Source organism: Acanthisitta chloris, unplaced genomic scaffold, assembly GCF_000695815.1.
Source record: "Acanthisitta chloris isolate BGI_N310 unplaced genomic scaffold, ASM69581v1 scaffold860, whole genome shotgun sequence".
Taxonomy (NCBI): domain Eukaryota; kingdom Metazoa; phylum Chordata; class Aves; order Passeriformes; family Acanthisittidae; genus Acanthisitta; species Acanthisitta chloris.
This window is the reverse complement of record NW_008649719.1, coordinates 42,863-59,040: the sequence shown is the minus strand read 5'-3', so window position 1 is coordinate 59,040 and position 16,178 is coordinate 42,863. Positions and strand designations below refer to the sequence as shown.

The 16,178-nt window shown below is 42.2% G+C and overlaps 1 protein-coding gene across 1 annotated transcript in view; it reads right to left on the bottom strand.

The window, feature by feature from the left end:
• Positions 1 to 2,943: 2,943 nt before the first annotated feature.
• The window catches only part of LOC103806470 (sodium- and chloride-dependent glycine transporter 2-like), a gene marked incomplete at its 3' end in the record, with an annotated part of 26,606 nt that continues 13,371 nt past the window's right edge, over positions 2,944 to 16,178 (bottom strand). The window contains exons 3-11 of the mRNA XM_009079525.1: positions 13,066 to 13,584; positions 11,939 to 12,077; positions 10,617 to 10,748; positions 10,209 to 10,382; positions 9,458 to 9,599; positions 8,895 to 9,027; positions 6,600 to 6,734; positions 5,966 to 6,069; positions 2,944 to 3,068 (exon numbers count right to left, since the gene is read on the bottom strand). Coding sequence (XP_009077773.1) covers positions 2,944 to 3,068; positions 5,966 to 6,069; positions 6,600 to 6,734; positions 8,895 to 9,027; positions 9,458 to 9,599; positions 10,209 to 10,382; positions 10,617 to 10,748; positions 11,939 to 12,077; positions 13,066 to 13,584 — 1,603 coding nt within the window. The remainder of the gene's footprint in view (positions 3,069 to 5,965; positions 6,070 to 6,599; positions 6,735 to 8,894; positions 9,028 to 9,457; positions 9,600 to 10,208; positions 10,383 to 10,616; positions 10,749 to 11,938; positions 12,078 to 13,065; positions 13,585 to 16,178) is intronic.

Below are 16,178 nucleotides of genomic sequence, written 5' to 3'. Positions count from 1 at the left end.
AAAAATAAAGGTTATCAGATTCAGTCTCTCATATGAACAGAAAGATTTAAGCGTTATAGAATTTAGTCTCACCTGATTAATTTCTATTTTCACTGTAAGTTTCAAATCACTCATTGACTCCTACTTTTCAAGCAAAATGCATAACATACTGATCCAAATAATAAAAAAAAAATATTCACATACTGCACCTATGTCTCTGTCCTGCTCTGTGATCAAATTCTTGCCACTGTCCCTGCCAATTAGCAATCAAGCCCTACATCAACATGACAATCATCCACACCTCAGTGCTACAAGGATGAAAGAAAAAGCAAAAATACTCTTATTTAACTAATCAGTGCACAGTCAAATGAAAAGGAAAGAATGCAAAAGATGCCCAGACTTGATACCAGACACAAGGTAATAACTACCATGGATCTAAAAAATATCCACAAGAAAACCTGAAATAATGCAGAGCACAAAAACTGAGGAGAGAGGATCTTTTAAAGCTTTCACCAGGAATTTTCCTTTCTTTGTTGGTTTGACTATGATTTGCTTTAATTTCTATTGACAGCAAAGAAAAAGTATTTTTACAAATGTGTTTAGATTGTCTGGGAACAAAGGCTGCAGGAGTGTGGTGGGAGAATTACAGCAGGTGGCACTTTTTCTCCTCTTATCCCAGCTGAAGGAATGCCCACTTTAAATACTGTGAAAGATCTTTCCTGCCAAGAGAGATACAAAGGAGAGCCAAGTTGTGCTGATGCCAAGGCCCATGCCAAGAGAATGGGCTCCCCACCCACTCCATCCTGGGCATTTTTCATCTAGATCATTGTCCCCATTTCCTCCAGCTCCCCACATTGCTTCTGTTTGAGAGAGAACTGCTGCTTTCTCACACACTGAGAAAACCACACTTTTAGCAGCATGTTAAATCATCTCCACAGGCAACTCGTGAAGTGTTTGGGTATCTTCTGGACAAAAGGCAAATACAGGAGTTAACAACATAGTGGAAAAAAAACCCAAACCAACACTGTACATGAGTCAGTCAGTGCTGCTGCCTTCAAAACAAATGACTTTTTGAAATAGGAAGCTGCATTTAAAACTACTGTGTATTTACAAACATTTCTTTCATCTCTTGATTAAAGATTTCTTCTTGACTAGTAGAGATAAGGGCTCTGTTTACATTAGCTTCCTGCATGTAGAAGTTTAATTAAGTCTCAGAATAATTAGTTCCCATTAATCACAATTTTAGGAAAAATTAAATTATAGAATGTGAAAATGCACAACTCTCCATCTCAGCCTCTCTGAGCTGTCCTAGGTAACACATGGCTGGTAGCATCCAACCACAGTTCAACAGTCACAGGGAGGTTGGCTCCAATCCTCTCCATCTTCCAAGACCTAGATGGGCATGAACTCTTTCTAGAAATCTAATAAAGCCAGGAAAAGCCCAAATATTTTATATGTGTTGAAATTTAAAAAGTCAAATGACCTTGAACTTTCATTTTAAATGACTAATATTTTTCAGCTGCACTATGCTCTTAATCACAGAATAGAATGAAAATAGATTGTCATGTGTTTCCCTCCATGCTAAGTGTTTTATTTGTTCAGCAGATAGATGAGCTTTTCCTGAAAAAAAAAAATCGAAATGAAAAAACATACTGTGTTTTTAAGATTTATATTTTAGGAGGGAAAAAAAAAAAAGGAGAAAGCTCCTTCCTATTTCCATTAACATTTTCATTCAAGGTTTTGAAAACTTGAAAGGACATGATGTTTCATCATTTTGGCTTTTTTCTCCTTCATTGCAAAAAGAAATACAACTTTAGAATTAAGAACAAAAAACATAGGCAAGGAAAGGACAAGAGCTGGTTCTTTTCTCCCCTTCCTGAGTTTGCTTTTTAATTATGGCTAATTCAATGCACTATCTCCGTCCACAATTATCCCTCATCTTCACTCTCTTCCTACTGCACAGTCAACTTCTATTATGGGACTAAATTATGCTTCCCCTGTCATGTAAAGCAGCAAAGCCTCATCCTTGTGAAATAATTTTAAATGGCCTAAATGGGCTCTTACAAATGCACTCCCAGCCCTACAATAAGCTTGTCTTGTGACAGCTTTTTCCACATCCTCTGGAACAGCTGTTGAAACAGCTGGGAACAGAGAGCTTCAGTCTGGGACCAGTCACTCACTCAAAAACCACCAAGCACTCAGCAGAAAAGGAGTTTAGGTCTCTTGTGTTAAATATTACACTGTCTCCAGGGAGAAGCACCAGCTGAACCAAGTGTTTCCTCCACCATCCTTGACATGTCTCTCCATCCCTGCTCTGTCCATCTCTCTGTCCATCTCCACTGCACCTCCACTCAGGGACAGCTTCTTTGACTCCAACTCCTTACAAATAATTTTGGTGAGTGCAGTGTGGTTTAGATTTGGGGATTGGTTATGTTTTGTTTGTTCAAGAATGGAGGTAAAGTCTAAAATGAAAATATTAATGTGAACATTACTCCTGAAAACACCTGGTCTCACATGGAGTTTTTCAAATATCATAGTCTGATCTGTCCAGAAAATGGGGACAAGAATGAAACTTTCTGTGGTCACTTAGTGGACTGGCAAATCAAAAAGAAGACAGGAGGCACTGAACACTGAATTTATATGACATTAGCCTGGATGTTCAGCATCCTTTACTACTTGCTGTCAAGAAACTGCCAACTGACCCTCCATCAGTCATTTACAGAACGATTTTAAATGAGTCTCAGCTTCCTTTGTTCTCTTACCAAACAAGTGATAAAGAGTCTTCAGATAAGGTCTTGACTCCCAGTGTACCTTCTCCTGTACAGAAACACCTACAAATGGTTTACCAATCCACAGCAGTTTGCAGCCAGTATTTCCACCTCCAATATCAATATCCTCATTAATGCCAGAGCTGAAGGTGCCACCAAGTGCCTGCCTAAGTAAGGAAATGGCACTGTACCCTACCTTGATCAGCCACAGCTTCAATATTCACTTTGAGTTCATTTGCCATGAAGCCAATAACTGAGAAGATGACAAAGCCTGCAAATATACTTGTGGCACTGTTGGTACATGTGACTATCAATGTGTCCCTGCAAAGAAAAAAAAACAAGCCATGACAACTTGTTGCAGTACATGCCAGGAAGGTTTTGTACATATTTCAGGAGTCTCATGAGCCTTGTGGGGATGCTGATGAAGGCTCAAATTTTACACTTATCAGGTGTATTTGATGCTGATCAGAGAGCACAGAAGTCTTCATACCACCATCAGTGATCAGCTGTGCAGGTTTCCATCACCCACATGCCATGTAGGAACCACAGGCTGTGCAGAAGGACAAGTACTTCTGCTCTTGGCCTCTCTGAAGAAGTTAGCCATGATTACATGGTTTGTAACACAATTTTTAACTCATCTGCTCACTAGATTACATATGGACTAACCACTGCCATCCAGGTAAGATGATTTTTGGTTTGTATCCTTCTTGTCTTTATACAAAAAATTTCAAGGTTAAGCTTTCTGTACTTTGCAGGACTCACTCAAATACCTTCCCATCTGTAAAGGATTCCTTGGTGCATTTTTCCATTGTTGTTGTTGTTGTTAAAGGTGTCTGAAGAAATCGATACATGAATGTCTTATTATGCTGGATATGCCAAGACATGTGACTTGACAGGAAACCACCACCCATGAACCCCATCCATAGTTATTATATTCTTGATAGGATTTTTTCTTTTGAACAATATGTGTGTCCAGAGGACTTCTCCATAAACTATACCAATGTAGGAACAAACTGGTCACTCACTTTAAATGTTGAAGGGGTTACATTGCCTAGAATTGCTTATTTCCACTGCTATTTGTTTGTCAGGAACAGCATGAAATACAACCCAAAAAGTTGTCAAGAACCTCACTGAGATGGAAAACTACTAGAATTACTAACAGAACATCTCTTAAAAGGAATGGCTTGATTAATTCATTGGGTCTACAGAAAAAAACCTAATAATGTTCTGTTTGGAATCATCGTGTGTTGATTTTCTTCCAAAACCTAGATTAGTTGGAAGTAAAATATTTTGTGTATGCATTGTGAAGTCAATTTATGTAAATCTACTGCAATTACAGATTATTGAACTGTGTTTAAAGTTAATATGTAACTGAAAAGTACAATTTTATCTGCAGTATTAGAATGTAATTAATGTAAAAATTGGAAGAGAAAACATTTTAATTAATGTAAAAATTGGAAGAGAAAATATTCATTCATTTCAGTATTCAAGTTGTGCTGTAAAATTAAAAATATTAGAAGTAACAAAACTTTTCTGATTACTTCTACTTCAGTCTCCCATGTTCCTCTTTAACACAGGCAAAGCTTGTATTTAGTATTAGAACTGTAAGGTTTTTATACCTCATTTCATGTATTCCCATCAAAACTTTGATTAACTTCTTTCAAACTCCATAGAGCATTGCTAAATTAATGCAGAAAGGTAACATGATGCATCTCTATTTATTTTTTCTCTGCTATTCTGGCTTTATTCATTCATCAACCAAAAAAAAAAAAATCAAAGCCCAGGAACAGCATTTTCAAACACAGGACCCAAAGGAATGCTGGGAGGGAGTTCCTGAGGATGCAACAGTTAACCTTTCATCCACATTTGGGGATAATTATGTAAAATTACTTTTGAACTCGAGTAAAAATGTTTCTAAAATTCCTTTTTAAAATCCTGATCCATTTGTCTTCTGAAAGTATTCTCTATTCTGTATTTAGAAGTTAAAGGATATGGCAGTCAAAATCCCAAGGAGTTTGTGTTTTAAAGTCTTGAGCTGGGGAAGTTTTTAAGCATCCTCTTGGGACAGTCCCTGTGCATGATGTTGGCTGTCTTGGGTCAGCACTTCTGTCATTGCAGGAGTTGGAAAAGCTTTGCTTCAGATTGGCTTTGAAGACAGTGAAACAGTAGGAAAGAACTCTACTAATGCCACTTGCTTTTGGTTTTTCCACCTGCAGATATTTATCTTCAGGCTTCGGGATGAAAAACTATACTATGTTACCAGAATATTGACTTTTTTTCCTTATAAAAATTACTTTCGGTGATTTCAATGAAAAGTGACTTTAAATTTCACGACTTGCAACAAATTTGTACATGTAAAACCACACTAAGAGTAACTGTGGAAAGAAAAACAACACGTTTAGGAGATATGAGAATCATATATATGGAAGTTGCAAGTTAAACTCCTGCATGTGTCACAGCAGTAGGAACTGCAGTGATAGGACAAGGGGTAATGGGTTCAAACTGAAGGAGGGAAAGTCTAAGTTGGATGTGAGAAAAAAGTTTTTTACTCTAAGGGTGGTGAGATATTGAAACAGGTTGTCCAGGGATGTGGTGGCTGCCCCAACCCTGGCAGTGTTCAAGGCTGGATGAGCCTTGAGCAACCTGATCTAGTGAGGAGGTGTCCCTGCCCTGGGTTGGGACTAGTTGATCTGTAAGGTCCATCCAAACCCCTAAATTTTATGACTCTAGGATTCTGAAAAATGAAGAGCCAATAAGAACTCTAGTAAATCTAAGGCTCATCTTGAGACTGGTAGATTAGGACCTGGAGAGAAGAGACAACACACAAAGTCAAGAAAGATTAAATGTAAAAAAAACCATGCACCCAAAATAAAAACAGAACGAACAAACAAAACCAAAGAAATTTCCTTATGCCAAATGCTTGTTATTAATCATTTCAATTAGCAACACTTCAGAGGCAAAAAAAAACAGGAGGAAAAAAAAAGATGAGGAAAAAAAAGACTATTAAAAAAGACAAGAAAAAAAGGATTAAAAACACAAGAGCAAAGAAGACAAGAGGGGAGAGAAGACAAGAGGGAGAGAAGACAAGAGGGGAGGGGAAACAAGAGGGGAGGGGAAACAAGAGGGGAGGGTTTTACAAACCAGATTTCTGCAAGTTGAAAGATGACTGGGTTGGACAAACCTGTTTAATAAAACCAATGTATTCCACTCTTACATACCTGTAGCAATTATTATGGAATTTGTTGTAGGAAGAGAGAGTAATTAGACCTCCCCATGCTGCAGATAAGGAGAAGAAAATCTGAGTGGCAGCATCCTTCCAAACCTAAGTAAGACAAGCAGGAGAGAAAATAGCATCAGCTTCAGGAAAGCGTGTTAGAAAGATCAATAACACTATTAAATGTTGCTGAGAGGGGATTAGCACAATTACTTTAAATGAACTTTGGAACAGAGGATGTCAATAGAATAGTTGAAAGAAAAATCCAGCCATTGTACCTATTTGATGAAGAGCACTGTTCCTGTTAAGCCCATATAAAAGGACAATATGAAATTTACTGTATATGGGAGACAAATATCCAAACTATATTGTTTGATACATATCCATTCAAATCTATTCAGAAAAATAAAATAAAACAAGAGGAAAAATCTGCATCAGATACTGATGTTTTCTCTACCAGTGACCCTAAATAATACCTTATCCATGTAAGATGGAGAACAAGTTGCCAGAGATGACAATATCACCTCTGCACATAGAAAATGTTTGCAACAGACTCTGAGCTCTGTATGATTTATTCACCCTAGTTGTAAGTGCTGTAAGAGCAATAGTAAGAGTTGTAAGTGCAATAGTAAACCCACCATAGCATCAATTAGCTTCTCCCACTTTGGTGTGATGAAGTACCAGATTCCAGCTCCTGCGCCAGGGAGAGTTACTCCTCTTATAAGAAGGATGATAAGAACTACATAGGGGAATGTGGCTGTAAAGTACACAACCTGGACAGAGCAGAGAAAAGGTTATTGGAAAGGCTTATTTGGCCAAGAAGAGAGAAGAGGGAAATACAAGTGCTACATTATTGCCTGAAGAAAGCAGTTATTCATGCTCAGAGACAACAGTCAGGGGATAAACTAGGAAACAACAGCATTATTTCCCAGGAAATCTGAAATTTTGCAGCTCTTCATGCTGCTGGAAAAAGGAATAACATCAATAGCAACAGAGGTTAGAGTTGGCGTTCTAGATAGAGAGGGGAAGAAGGTTCGTCTCCATCTGGAGAGGAACAATAGGAATTTACAGCTAAAAGAAAATATCACCTTTGATCATTGTTCAGAGTAAACTATGGAAATGAAATGAGAAATGCCATTCAATAACACATTTCTGGGTTTTTTCCTATATATTTCTATAAATTTCTCTGTATTTAACTAAAAAAAAAAGATCCTAAAGAATTTTTATTACTGTTTGTAACTCTTCATAATTGCATAACACCATGACAATATGGTCCAAATGCAAAACAGAAAAGTCAGTGAAATTATCCAGATAGACATCATCATCATCATAATGTCTAAATATACAACTGTGGTTGTTTGTTTAATGTCTTAATAATTATCTAGTACAGAGCTCTAGACACAAAAGTTTTTCAAATATTTTTCACATTAAATTCTAAGGCTTACATGAACCAGAATCATAACATGTTGTGGAACCATATCATAGAATGGTTTGGGTTGGAAAGGACCTTAAAGATCTTCTTGTTCCAATCCCACTGCCATGGGCAGGGACATCTTCCACTGGAGCAGGTTGATCAAAACCCCATCCAACCTGGCCTGGAACACTTCCAGGGATGAGGCATCCACAGCTTCTCTGGGCAACCTGTGCCAGTGCCTCAGCATCCTCACAGGGAAGAGTTTCTTCCTAGTATCTAACCTAAATTTGTCCTCTTTCAGTTTGAAGTCCTTATCCCTTGTCCTGTCACTCCATGTCCTTGTCCAAAGTCTCTCTCCAGGTCTCTTGTCACCCCTTTAGGTACTGAAAGATACTAAAAGGTCTCCCCAGTACCTTTTCTTCTCCAGACTGAACAGCCCCAACTCTCTCAGCATGTCTTCATTGCAGAGGTGTTGCAGCCCTCTGAGCAATGTTGTGGCCTCTTCTGGACTCACTTCAACAGGTCCATGTCCTTCTTATGTTGTGGCCCCCAGAGCTGGACACAGGACTCCAGGTGGGTCACACCAGAGCAGAGGAGGAGAATAACCTCCCTGAACCTATAGTCTGAGCTGAAGTGACTTTTGAAACTGCTTTCCTGACTTTCTCTTTGCTGTTTCAAGAGGTATTTGCACAAGTTGCCCTAATGAATTTTTTACAGTCAATATACTGAATTAATCTCTGCATAGAGAGGATTTCTCTCTCTGACACCAAGGAGTCAGTATTTTTCTCTCTGACACCAGAGAGTTAATATTTTTCTTGGCCACTAAGAGTCATTTAAAGAAATATCTACTGCCACATCTAATCCCAAGTTATTAACCAGTACATTGTCTGATTCTTGACTTTTGTCTTCGTGAATCATTTTTTCCTATCACACTAGGGTAGGGGAGAAGAAAATATCTGAGCTTTCCCCTGGCACTGAGTCTCTGGATTTTCTGTTAATTCCCAACCTTCCAACAGATGATGTCAGCTTCTAGACACAAAGGGATGTCTTGCAATCAGAAACTCTCTGATCAGCTCTAGAAAATTCATGTCTGGATTTCCACTATCTTTATGCCCTGAAATATCTAGTTATTTTGCTCCTGCTTGAAGTTCAGTTCTGAATTTCAAACATGTTCTTTAACATCCTAATTTACATCACAATTTTCTGTATTCCAGTGAAATATGAGATGAAGACAGAAGTTTGATGAACACCACACAGAATAGGGAATAAGAATAGGCACCATTTTTGCCATCCCACTGCTAAGCACAGCTCAAGAGCTCATTAGGGAACAAGTCTTGAACCAAAATTGTTTGTTTATGTTTTGACTAGAAAGGAAAACACAGATATGAAAAAGGCAACTCAATTAATTCTTAGTCATTTACAGAAAATATTTTCAGTTATTCACTGCCTTAAAGGAGAGTGTGAGGCCCTTAAAACAGAACATTGCTTTCTTGTGAGTGTACAGTCCCATCGTTCTTACTTTTCCTGATGACTTGATTCCTTTAGCAAGGGAGGCATATACAATCACCCAAGCTAGGAAAAGAGATAGTGCCAAGGGCCATCTAATCTCACCAGGATATTCAATCCCTGCTGAAATCTTCAATACAAAGTACCTAAGAATAAAAGGAAAAAAATTTAAAAGGGGGAAAAAAAAGGAAAAAAAATAATGAGAGCAACCACAGGCAGCAACTCAGTGCAAATTCCTATTGTATTTTGTCTTGCTTCAGCGTCCTCAGCAGTTTCTCTAGAAGGCTCCAGCAATTCTCACCATGTATTATTTTATTTATCTGCATTGCAGTAGTAGATAAAACTGCCATGCTTGGGCCAACCCCCCAGCTGTGCTAAGCACCATTGGAACAGAACACAAATAATCAGCGTTTGAATTTAGCTCTCAGAATCCCTAAGCATAAAAAAAAAGCATTCTTTTCTGTTCTTAATTATTGTATTTCTAGTTTTCCAAGCAGTGATTTCAGATTTGTTGCCTGTTCCAGTGGATTTTAAAGAAAGATTAACATAACGTCTCTAAACAAAGAAAGATCTTACTTGAAGTATTCTTCACTTCCACTGACAAACGTTTTGTTTCCTTCCCTGGTGAAGTTAACCATGGTTAAGTTTGGATAGGCACTCATACAGAAAGTAGAGTTCTTTATTTGTATTTTTGGATGGTCACCAATAATGCAGGAATCTAGGAAGAAATGAGGGGGCAAAAATAAAAAGAGAAAAATAAGGCGTATAGATTAATTTTAGTTTTATTTTTAATTTGGTTGTAAAATTACAAGCAAGTTTAGTAAGTTTATCTTTCCCCTTTTCATGTCATCCTGTGGTTTGGGCCATTTGCAAAAACGAGTTTCGTTTTTTTTCGTTAAAGAGACGCCTCTCTAAGGACAAATAATTTACCTTCAACAGACACCCGAGGCTGCCAACTACGGCATTTTGGTCCGAACTTTCTCCCCTACACAGAGTTTTCCCCGGAGGGAGGTGGTGAGAAAAGAAGTTGGGCTTTTTTAACATTATAATTGAAAAATCTCAGTTATCCTTGATGAGAAAAAAAATTAAATTAAAGGAGAGGGAAGCATGTGATGCAAATAACTTCAAAGTGGCTTGAGAAGGGATCGTTCCCCCGTGCTGGGAACTTTGCCTAGCCACGATCATCCGCAGTCTCCTCTGGCATCTCCCAGGGGCGCAGCTGAGCTGAAGAAAGCTCTGGAAAACCACTAGGGCCACCTAAATTTAAAAATAAAATAAAGTCAAAACAAAAAAATCAGCATAAAATAAAAAGGATGTCCCAACTTACCTAGCAAAAGTTTGTTTTTATCTTTACAGTCTGGCGTGTTCCACGGGTTGTTACAGGAAGCCCAAGGTAGCACAGGTACAAAGGACGCAAAAAGGTAGAAAAGTGTGTAGCACAGAATAATATTGTAATATATGGCTATTAGAACCGAGATGATCAGCATCGCAATGCCGCAGCCTGGGAAGAGACACGGAGAGAGGAGGAGAAGGCTCGTTAAGGAGGTTAATCCCAGGGCCGGGGGAGCAGCGGGGGGAGCAGAGGGACACAGCATCACCTTCCTCGGGCACAGCTCTGCCTGCTCCGGGGGCTGCTCCGCTGGGACATGCGGGACGGGGCGCGGGGGCTGAGCCATGCGAGGGAAGAGGTGCAGGTCATGCTCCCCCAAACCGGGCCGACTCCTGCTCCGCTCACCTTGCAAGGCAGGGATGGCTTTCCAGACCGACACGGGGCCCTGACTAGCAAACTGCCCCAGGGAGACTTCCAGGAAGAAAATAGGGATCCCAGCTAGAGCCAACATCATCAAATAGGGGATGAGAAACGCACCTTGGGGGGCAGGGGGGAGAGAAGAGAGAGCAACCTGAATCAGCCCGCGATACTGGGGATAACTTAGTCAAGACATACAGCTATTTTTTTTTTTTTTTATTTGTTATCGATTCCCGCTGCCGCCAACCTCGACGGGGCGTGGGGAGTGGGGCGGCAGTTTGCCGCATTTCCAGCATTTACTCGGGACAATCTTATTGTTAAATGATTGTTTTAACACCTCCCGCTTAGAAGTACTTATGCGTAAAAAAAGAAAACAATTAAAAAAGCTCACAATTTTAAAAATGGTTTAAAATCACTTCTTCCCTCACAGGAAACAGCTCTTACGGGCTCTACACAACTGGTTTGGACGACCACAGCACCAATATCCTCTGCTGACAGAGGGAAGGGGCTTACATCTGCAGGGGTTTGAGTCCATCAGCACTCACCGGTTCTCCCTTTAAATCAGAGCCTCTGGCAGGGAAACCCCTGCAAATAAACTTTTTCTTCCCCTTATTAACTATTACAGGCACAACCCGTGTTCCACCTTCTCTATTCTGTCGAGAAACGTTCACTCTATTTCAAACGATTATTTTTCAATCAGATCACCGAGAGATTTAAAACAATTTTCCCAGTCTTTACGAAATAACAAAACATCTCTACGCGGGTTCAGATGTCCTTTTGTGTCTATCCTGGTTCCTGCCCTGTGTGTCCCTCCTCCCTCGTCTTCCCCCATCCCACCCATTGCAGATTCAGACCCGACTGAGTTTAAACGAGGTGAGAGGGGCCCCGGAGCCCTCCCTCTATGATCAACCCGCCCCTTGATTTTTCTCCCTCTCAGTCCAGCACCAATTGCTGGGTTTTTTTAAGGAAAGCGCTACTTTTTAAAGAAATCTCGTCGGAGCTTTCCGACTTTCAGACCCGACCATCAAAAAAAAAAAACCAAAACAAAAAACCCCAATCAAACCAAACAACAACAACAAAAAAACCCAAACCCTAAAAACCAACCAAAACCCAGGCAGGTTTACCAAGTTGTTGATGAGCTGAAGGTGCCCCCGCACCTCTGCTCAGCCCAGGACTCGCTGCCAGGCTTTGCCCTGCAGCAGGGAGCACCCTGTCCCCGCTTCCCTCCTGTTTTTCCCTGCCAAAAAGGCAGGGACTGGCTCAGACCCGTACGGTACTGCAGGTAGAGAGACAGGAAAAAGCCATCATACCTCCCCCATTCTTAAAGGCCAGGTACGGGAACCTCCAGACATTGCCCAGCCCCACTGCATAACCCACCATGGAGAGGATGAAATCCAGCTTGCTGGACCAGTTCCCTCTGGCTTTATTTTCATCCCCCACATCGTCTTCCTAAAAGGGGAGAAAGTGGGGGAGAAAAAGGAGAGAGAGAGAGAGAGATGGGAAACAGCCACTTTTGCAAACAAGATCGCGGTGCTGCGGCTGCCGGTGGCACTGGGGGGAGACCCGGGGAGCAGCGGCGGAGCTGGGGGGCCCCTCCCGGGGTGCCCCTGGCCTGCAGCCGCCCCTGTCAGGCTTCCTTTCTGCCCAAAAAATAAACCTCATACCATGGCTTTGAAACCATGGCCCTCCGCGGACGGCTCGGGGTAAATCGCCTGGCTCCCAATCCCCTGTTCCAGGGAGGTCCCATTGCCTCCTCTGGGAATTGATGCCCTCGGAAGAGTAGGGACGACAGCACAGCAGGGGCACGAAGTAAAGAAAAAAACCTCTTTTACAGAACAGTCCACCACTCTCCTGCCAGGGCAAGTGCAGATACTGAGGAGGACAGGGAGAGCATCAGGGGCATCTCAATAGGCACCTGGTTCTCACACCCCACCGGGGAACCCCCTCCCGGGAACCGGCGCATTTCGACCTCTCCTGGGATTGGGCTGATTAGTTTTGCCCTATTTTTGGTTACAGGGCCCGAGGCATGCAGCTTCCAGGGGTTTGGGCAGGCGACCGAGACTGAGCAGGGGAAGAGCAAGGCATCCTTCTCCCCTGGCTGGGGACAGGACCAGGCTTCGTGCAGGGAGGTGTGAAGGTGTGCACACCGTGTACTGCGGGTCAGAACGGGCACACAAGAGGCTCTGCTCGGTGGACGGGCTGGAATTACACAGGATGGTCGTCTGTACCGATATTACATTATTAGCACTCGCCAGCAGTACAGCGCTGGATCTATGATCCTCTCTCCCCTTTCTCCTTCCCTCCTCCCCACGACACAGACACATCCCCGACTGATGTGGACCTGATTTGAGAACTTCACTCCCAAATCGGTGCTGAGTGGCAAAGACCTCCCACGAGCTGAAACTGGGGAAAGAAACCCTGTAAGGAGAAAACTCACCCCCTCCACTGTGCCAGGAAGAACAGAAGTGGTGCCATCTGTGCCCAGTACCACGGTACTCTGGCTCAAGGTCACCCAGGCGTTGTTTTGCTCCAGTGTGCTCTTACCAAGGCTTAGATTAGCGTCCCCGTCTGTGCTTTGCAAAGCGGGAATTTTGCAATGAGGGATAGCAGCTTGCCCAGTGGTCCCTGCCCCGAGGCTGTGCTTGCAGGGAAAGGTTTCCACGGATTCCCGTCGGAGGGTGGAGTTGGCTTGCACCGGGGTGCTGCTGAGCTTGCAGATCCCGACTTTGGTCCTCTCAAAATCATTTGGTTTAGCTTCTTCGGAGGGAAGAGTTTTGTTGTCGTTAGAGAGTGACCGGGGAAGCTTGGCCATCGCGGCAGGGGCTTGCGCTGGGACATTCTGCGGCTCATTTTCGGGGCTGATTCTTACAACTCCCGCACCTTCATTGGGTCCAGGAGCCAAGGTTTCAGGATTGTTCACAACCTGCTTGCTCATATCCCTTTGACTGGCGTAATCCTAAAATGAGAACGTCACATATTTTACCAAAAGAAGAAGAAGGGGAAAAAAAAATTGTTGGGACTGCAGAGATTCTACGGATTTCTATCCTCGTGTACAAAACGCATGCGCTGGAAAACCTGGATACGAGAGTGTTGCAGGATTTCGAGGCGCCCCGGCTCGCCCGCTTGCCCTCCCATTAATGTTAATATTCTGGGAGGAAAAAACAGTAAGGAAAACAAAAAAAATCCAAACCACCCTCAAACAAAAGACAGCACCAGCGCCTGCAAACCCGTAATTCGAGTTTAAATAAGTGTTTCTACAGCACTGCGCCGCCAGACCTCGTTAGATTTCACATCACGACTGTAGGATGCTCCCTTCCCTATCACCAGTGTAGAAAGATTCTTTAATTTTACGCCCCATTTCCTTTCTGTCATTCAACAATGCACATCGACTTTTTTTTTTATATATATGAGCAAGAGACAAGCTGCCCTGTAGGCAGCCGGAGATGTTAAAAAACAAGTGAAATAGTGCTGGTGAACATTTCTGAGCTGGCTGCCACGCTTCAAAGCTCGGCAGCAAGACAGTGAAATGCAAAATCCCCCCAAAACGTAACCACACTACCACAGCAGAATTACCGCCAGTAACAGCTTTTCCCTACTCCTTTTCTTATATTTCTGACTCTAAAGATTTCTGTAAACGATTCCTATTCATTAAACAGATTACTGACGGCACTCCCACACTCACCCATGCCTTTCCCTCCAGTTTAAAATTATAATTTAAAATGCATCTTCTTTTTAAACATTAAACAACCTGCAGACAAATCTTACATTTTCTAGCAGTTTAACCTTAGCTTTACAAATACACCTTCTTTATGTTTTTTAGACTGTTTAACAAAACTGCCCGTCACCACTTCCCTCACAAGTTTTTTCTCTACCATAATCCCATCTCCCAGCATCAGGGAGAAGATCTGCAAGGGCTCGGTCACCAACCTAGTGCATTTTGGGGTACCACCGTTTTTCCCCTCCCTCGCCCCTTCCCCAGCATCATCCCTACCCCAGTCCTCGGGATGCTTCCCTCGCTGGCTCTGCCGGCAGCACCGAGGACAGCTCCCCCTCCACCACCTCTTCCCTTCCCCAACCCTTCTCGATATCGAAGAGAAGAAATTAAGCACTTACCATATCTTAAACAGCCACAGATCTAGTCGATAGAGGTAAAAACGGCAGTACAGGCAATTAGCAGACTGAATTTTGCCCAGTCCAGAGCAAAGCTTTCTATACTTCCTTGGGAAAGACTGGGTTTGCGTCAGTGCATAGCAAGGTGCCCTTCGTGTGACATTTTCTTGATAATAAGAGTTTGATAAATCATTACCCTTGGTTTGAGATTTTAAAGGGACAACAAGCAGCCGGAGCCTCGGTTAGCTGTCACTCAGGCGGGAGTGGGATTGCGTGTTCCCTGTGACTCATATGGGGGCTGACTACTAAACCAAATCCAGCAAGAGCACGGAAGAACTTTTTTGCTGGTAATTAGAGTCAACATGTGAGAAACACGTACTACTGCACCCAAAGCTAGAGAGAAATGGAGGGAAACCTTCCATTTCTACCCCTCTCCCTCCTCCCTCTTACTACAGTGTGATTCTACAGTGTGTTTTGCTGCATTTCTGGAGTTTGGAGTCCGAGCAGACGCTATAATTACTTGTTTACATAGATTCTGATTTTATGTATCCATATATACAGATACAAAAACATATGTGAAAATTATAAATTTTATATCTAACCACATACCTATGCACAGAGGGAGAATTTCACTGTGTATAGTACACAAACACATTTAAATTGTATCTCTCTTGTTTTCGTTGCACCAAATAATATTTTATCCTCAATTTTTACTATGCCTTATGGGGGGAAACCCTCAGCCCTAATTAAATTTAAACGATTCATACAATAAAGCGATCTTCTCTTTCATCAAAACTGTCTTAAGAGCAGTTAAGTGGGAGCAAAGACGACAGCAACAGCCGTAAAGTTGTTGGTGTTCTTCCCCCACCCATCAAGTCATTTATATTTGATTATTGGAGGAGAAATTACTCATCATTAAAAGTCAAATGTTAACTCAGAATCGTTTCAGCAACGAACTAATTCATACCTAATCACCTCTCGTAAGTGTGATTTGCTATTTGAGGGGCTTGCTCAACGATTTCTTGAGCACAAGGTAATTCTGACACGCTGACAAAAAAAAAAAAAAAAAAAAAAAAAAAGCGCATTGGCAAATAGGGATGTTCCCCAAGCAACCTTCCCAGCGGTTTCAGCGTCAGAAACGCTGTTCCTCTGCATAGACTCTGCTAGCGTCAGCTTCTCCAGGGAGTATTTTACATTTTAGCGTAAGCACTGTGAAGCTTTGCGCCTGTGCGGGGGAGGGAAGGAGGGGAGGGTTCTTCTACGTCCTTGGCTTTACGGGTTGCTAACATTTATTTCAGCGGACAAAGTAAATAAAAAACATCGCAGTAGCCCAGATAGCTCTGCAGAGCCGCTGGCTGCACAGTGTCATCAGGAGCTGCCACCCCCGGAGGGACCAGGAGCTTTGTTCCTGCGGCTCCGCGGGGGGGGGGGGGGGCGGGG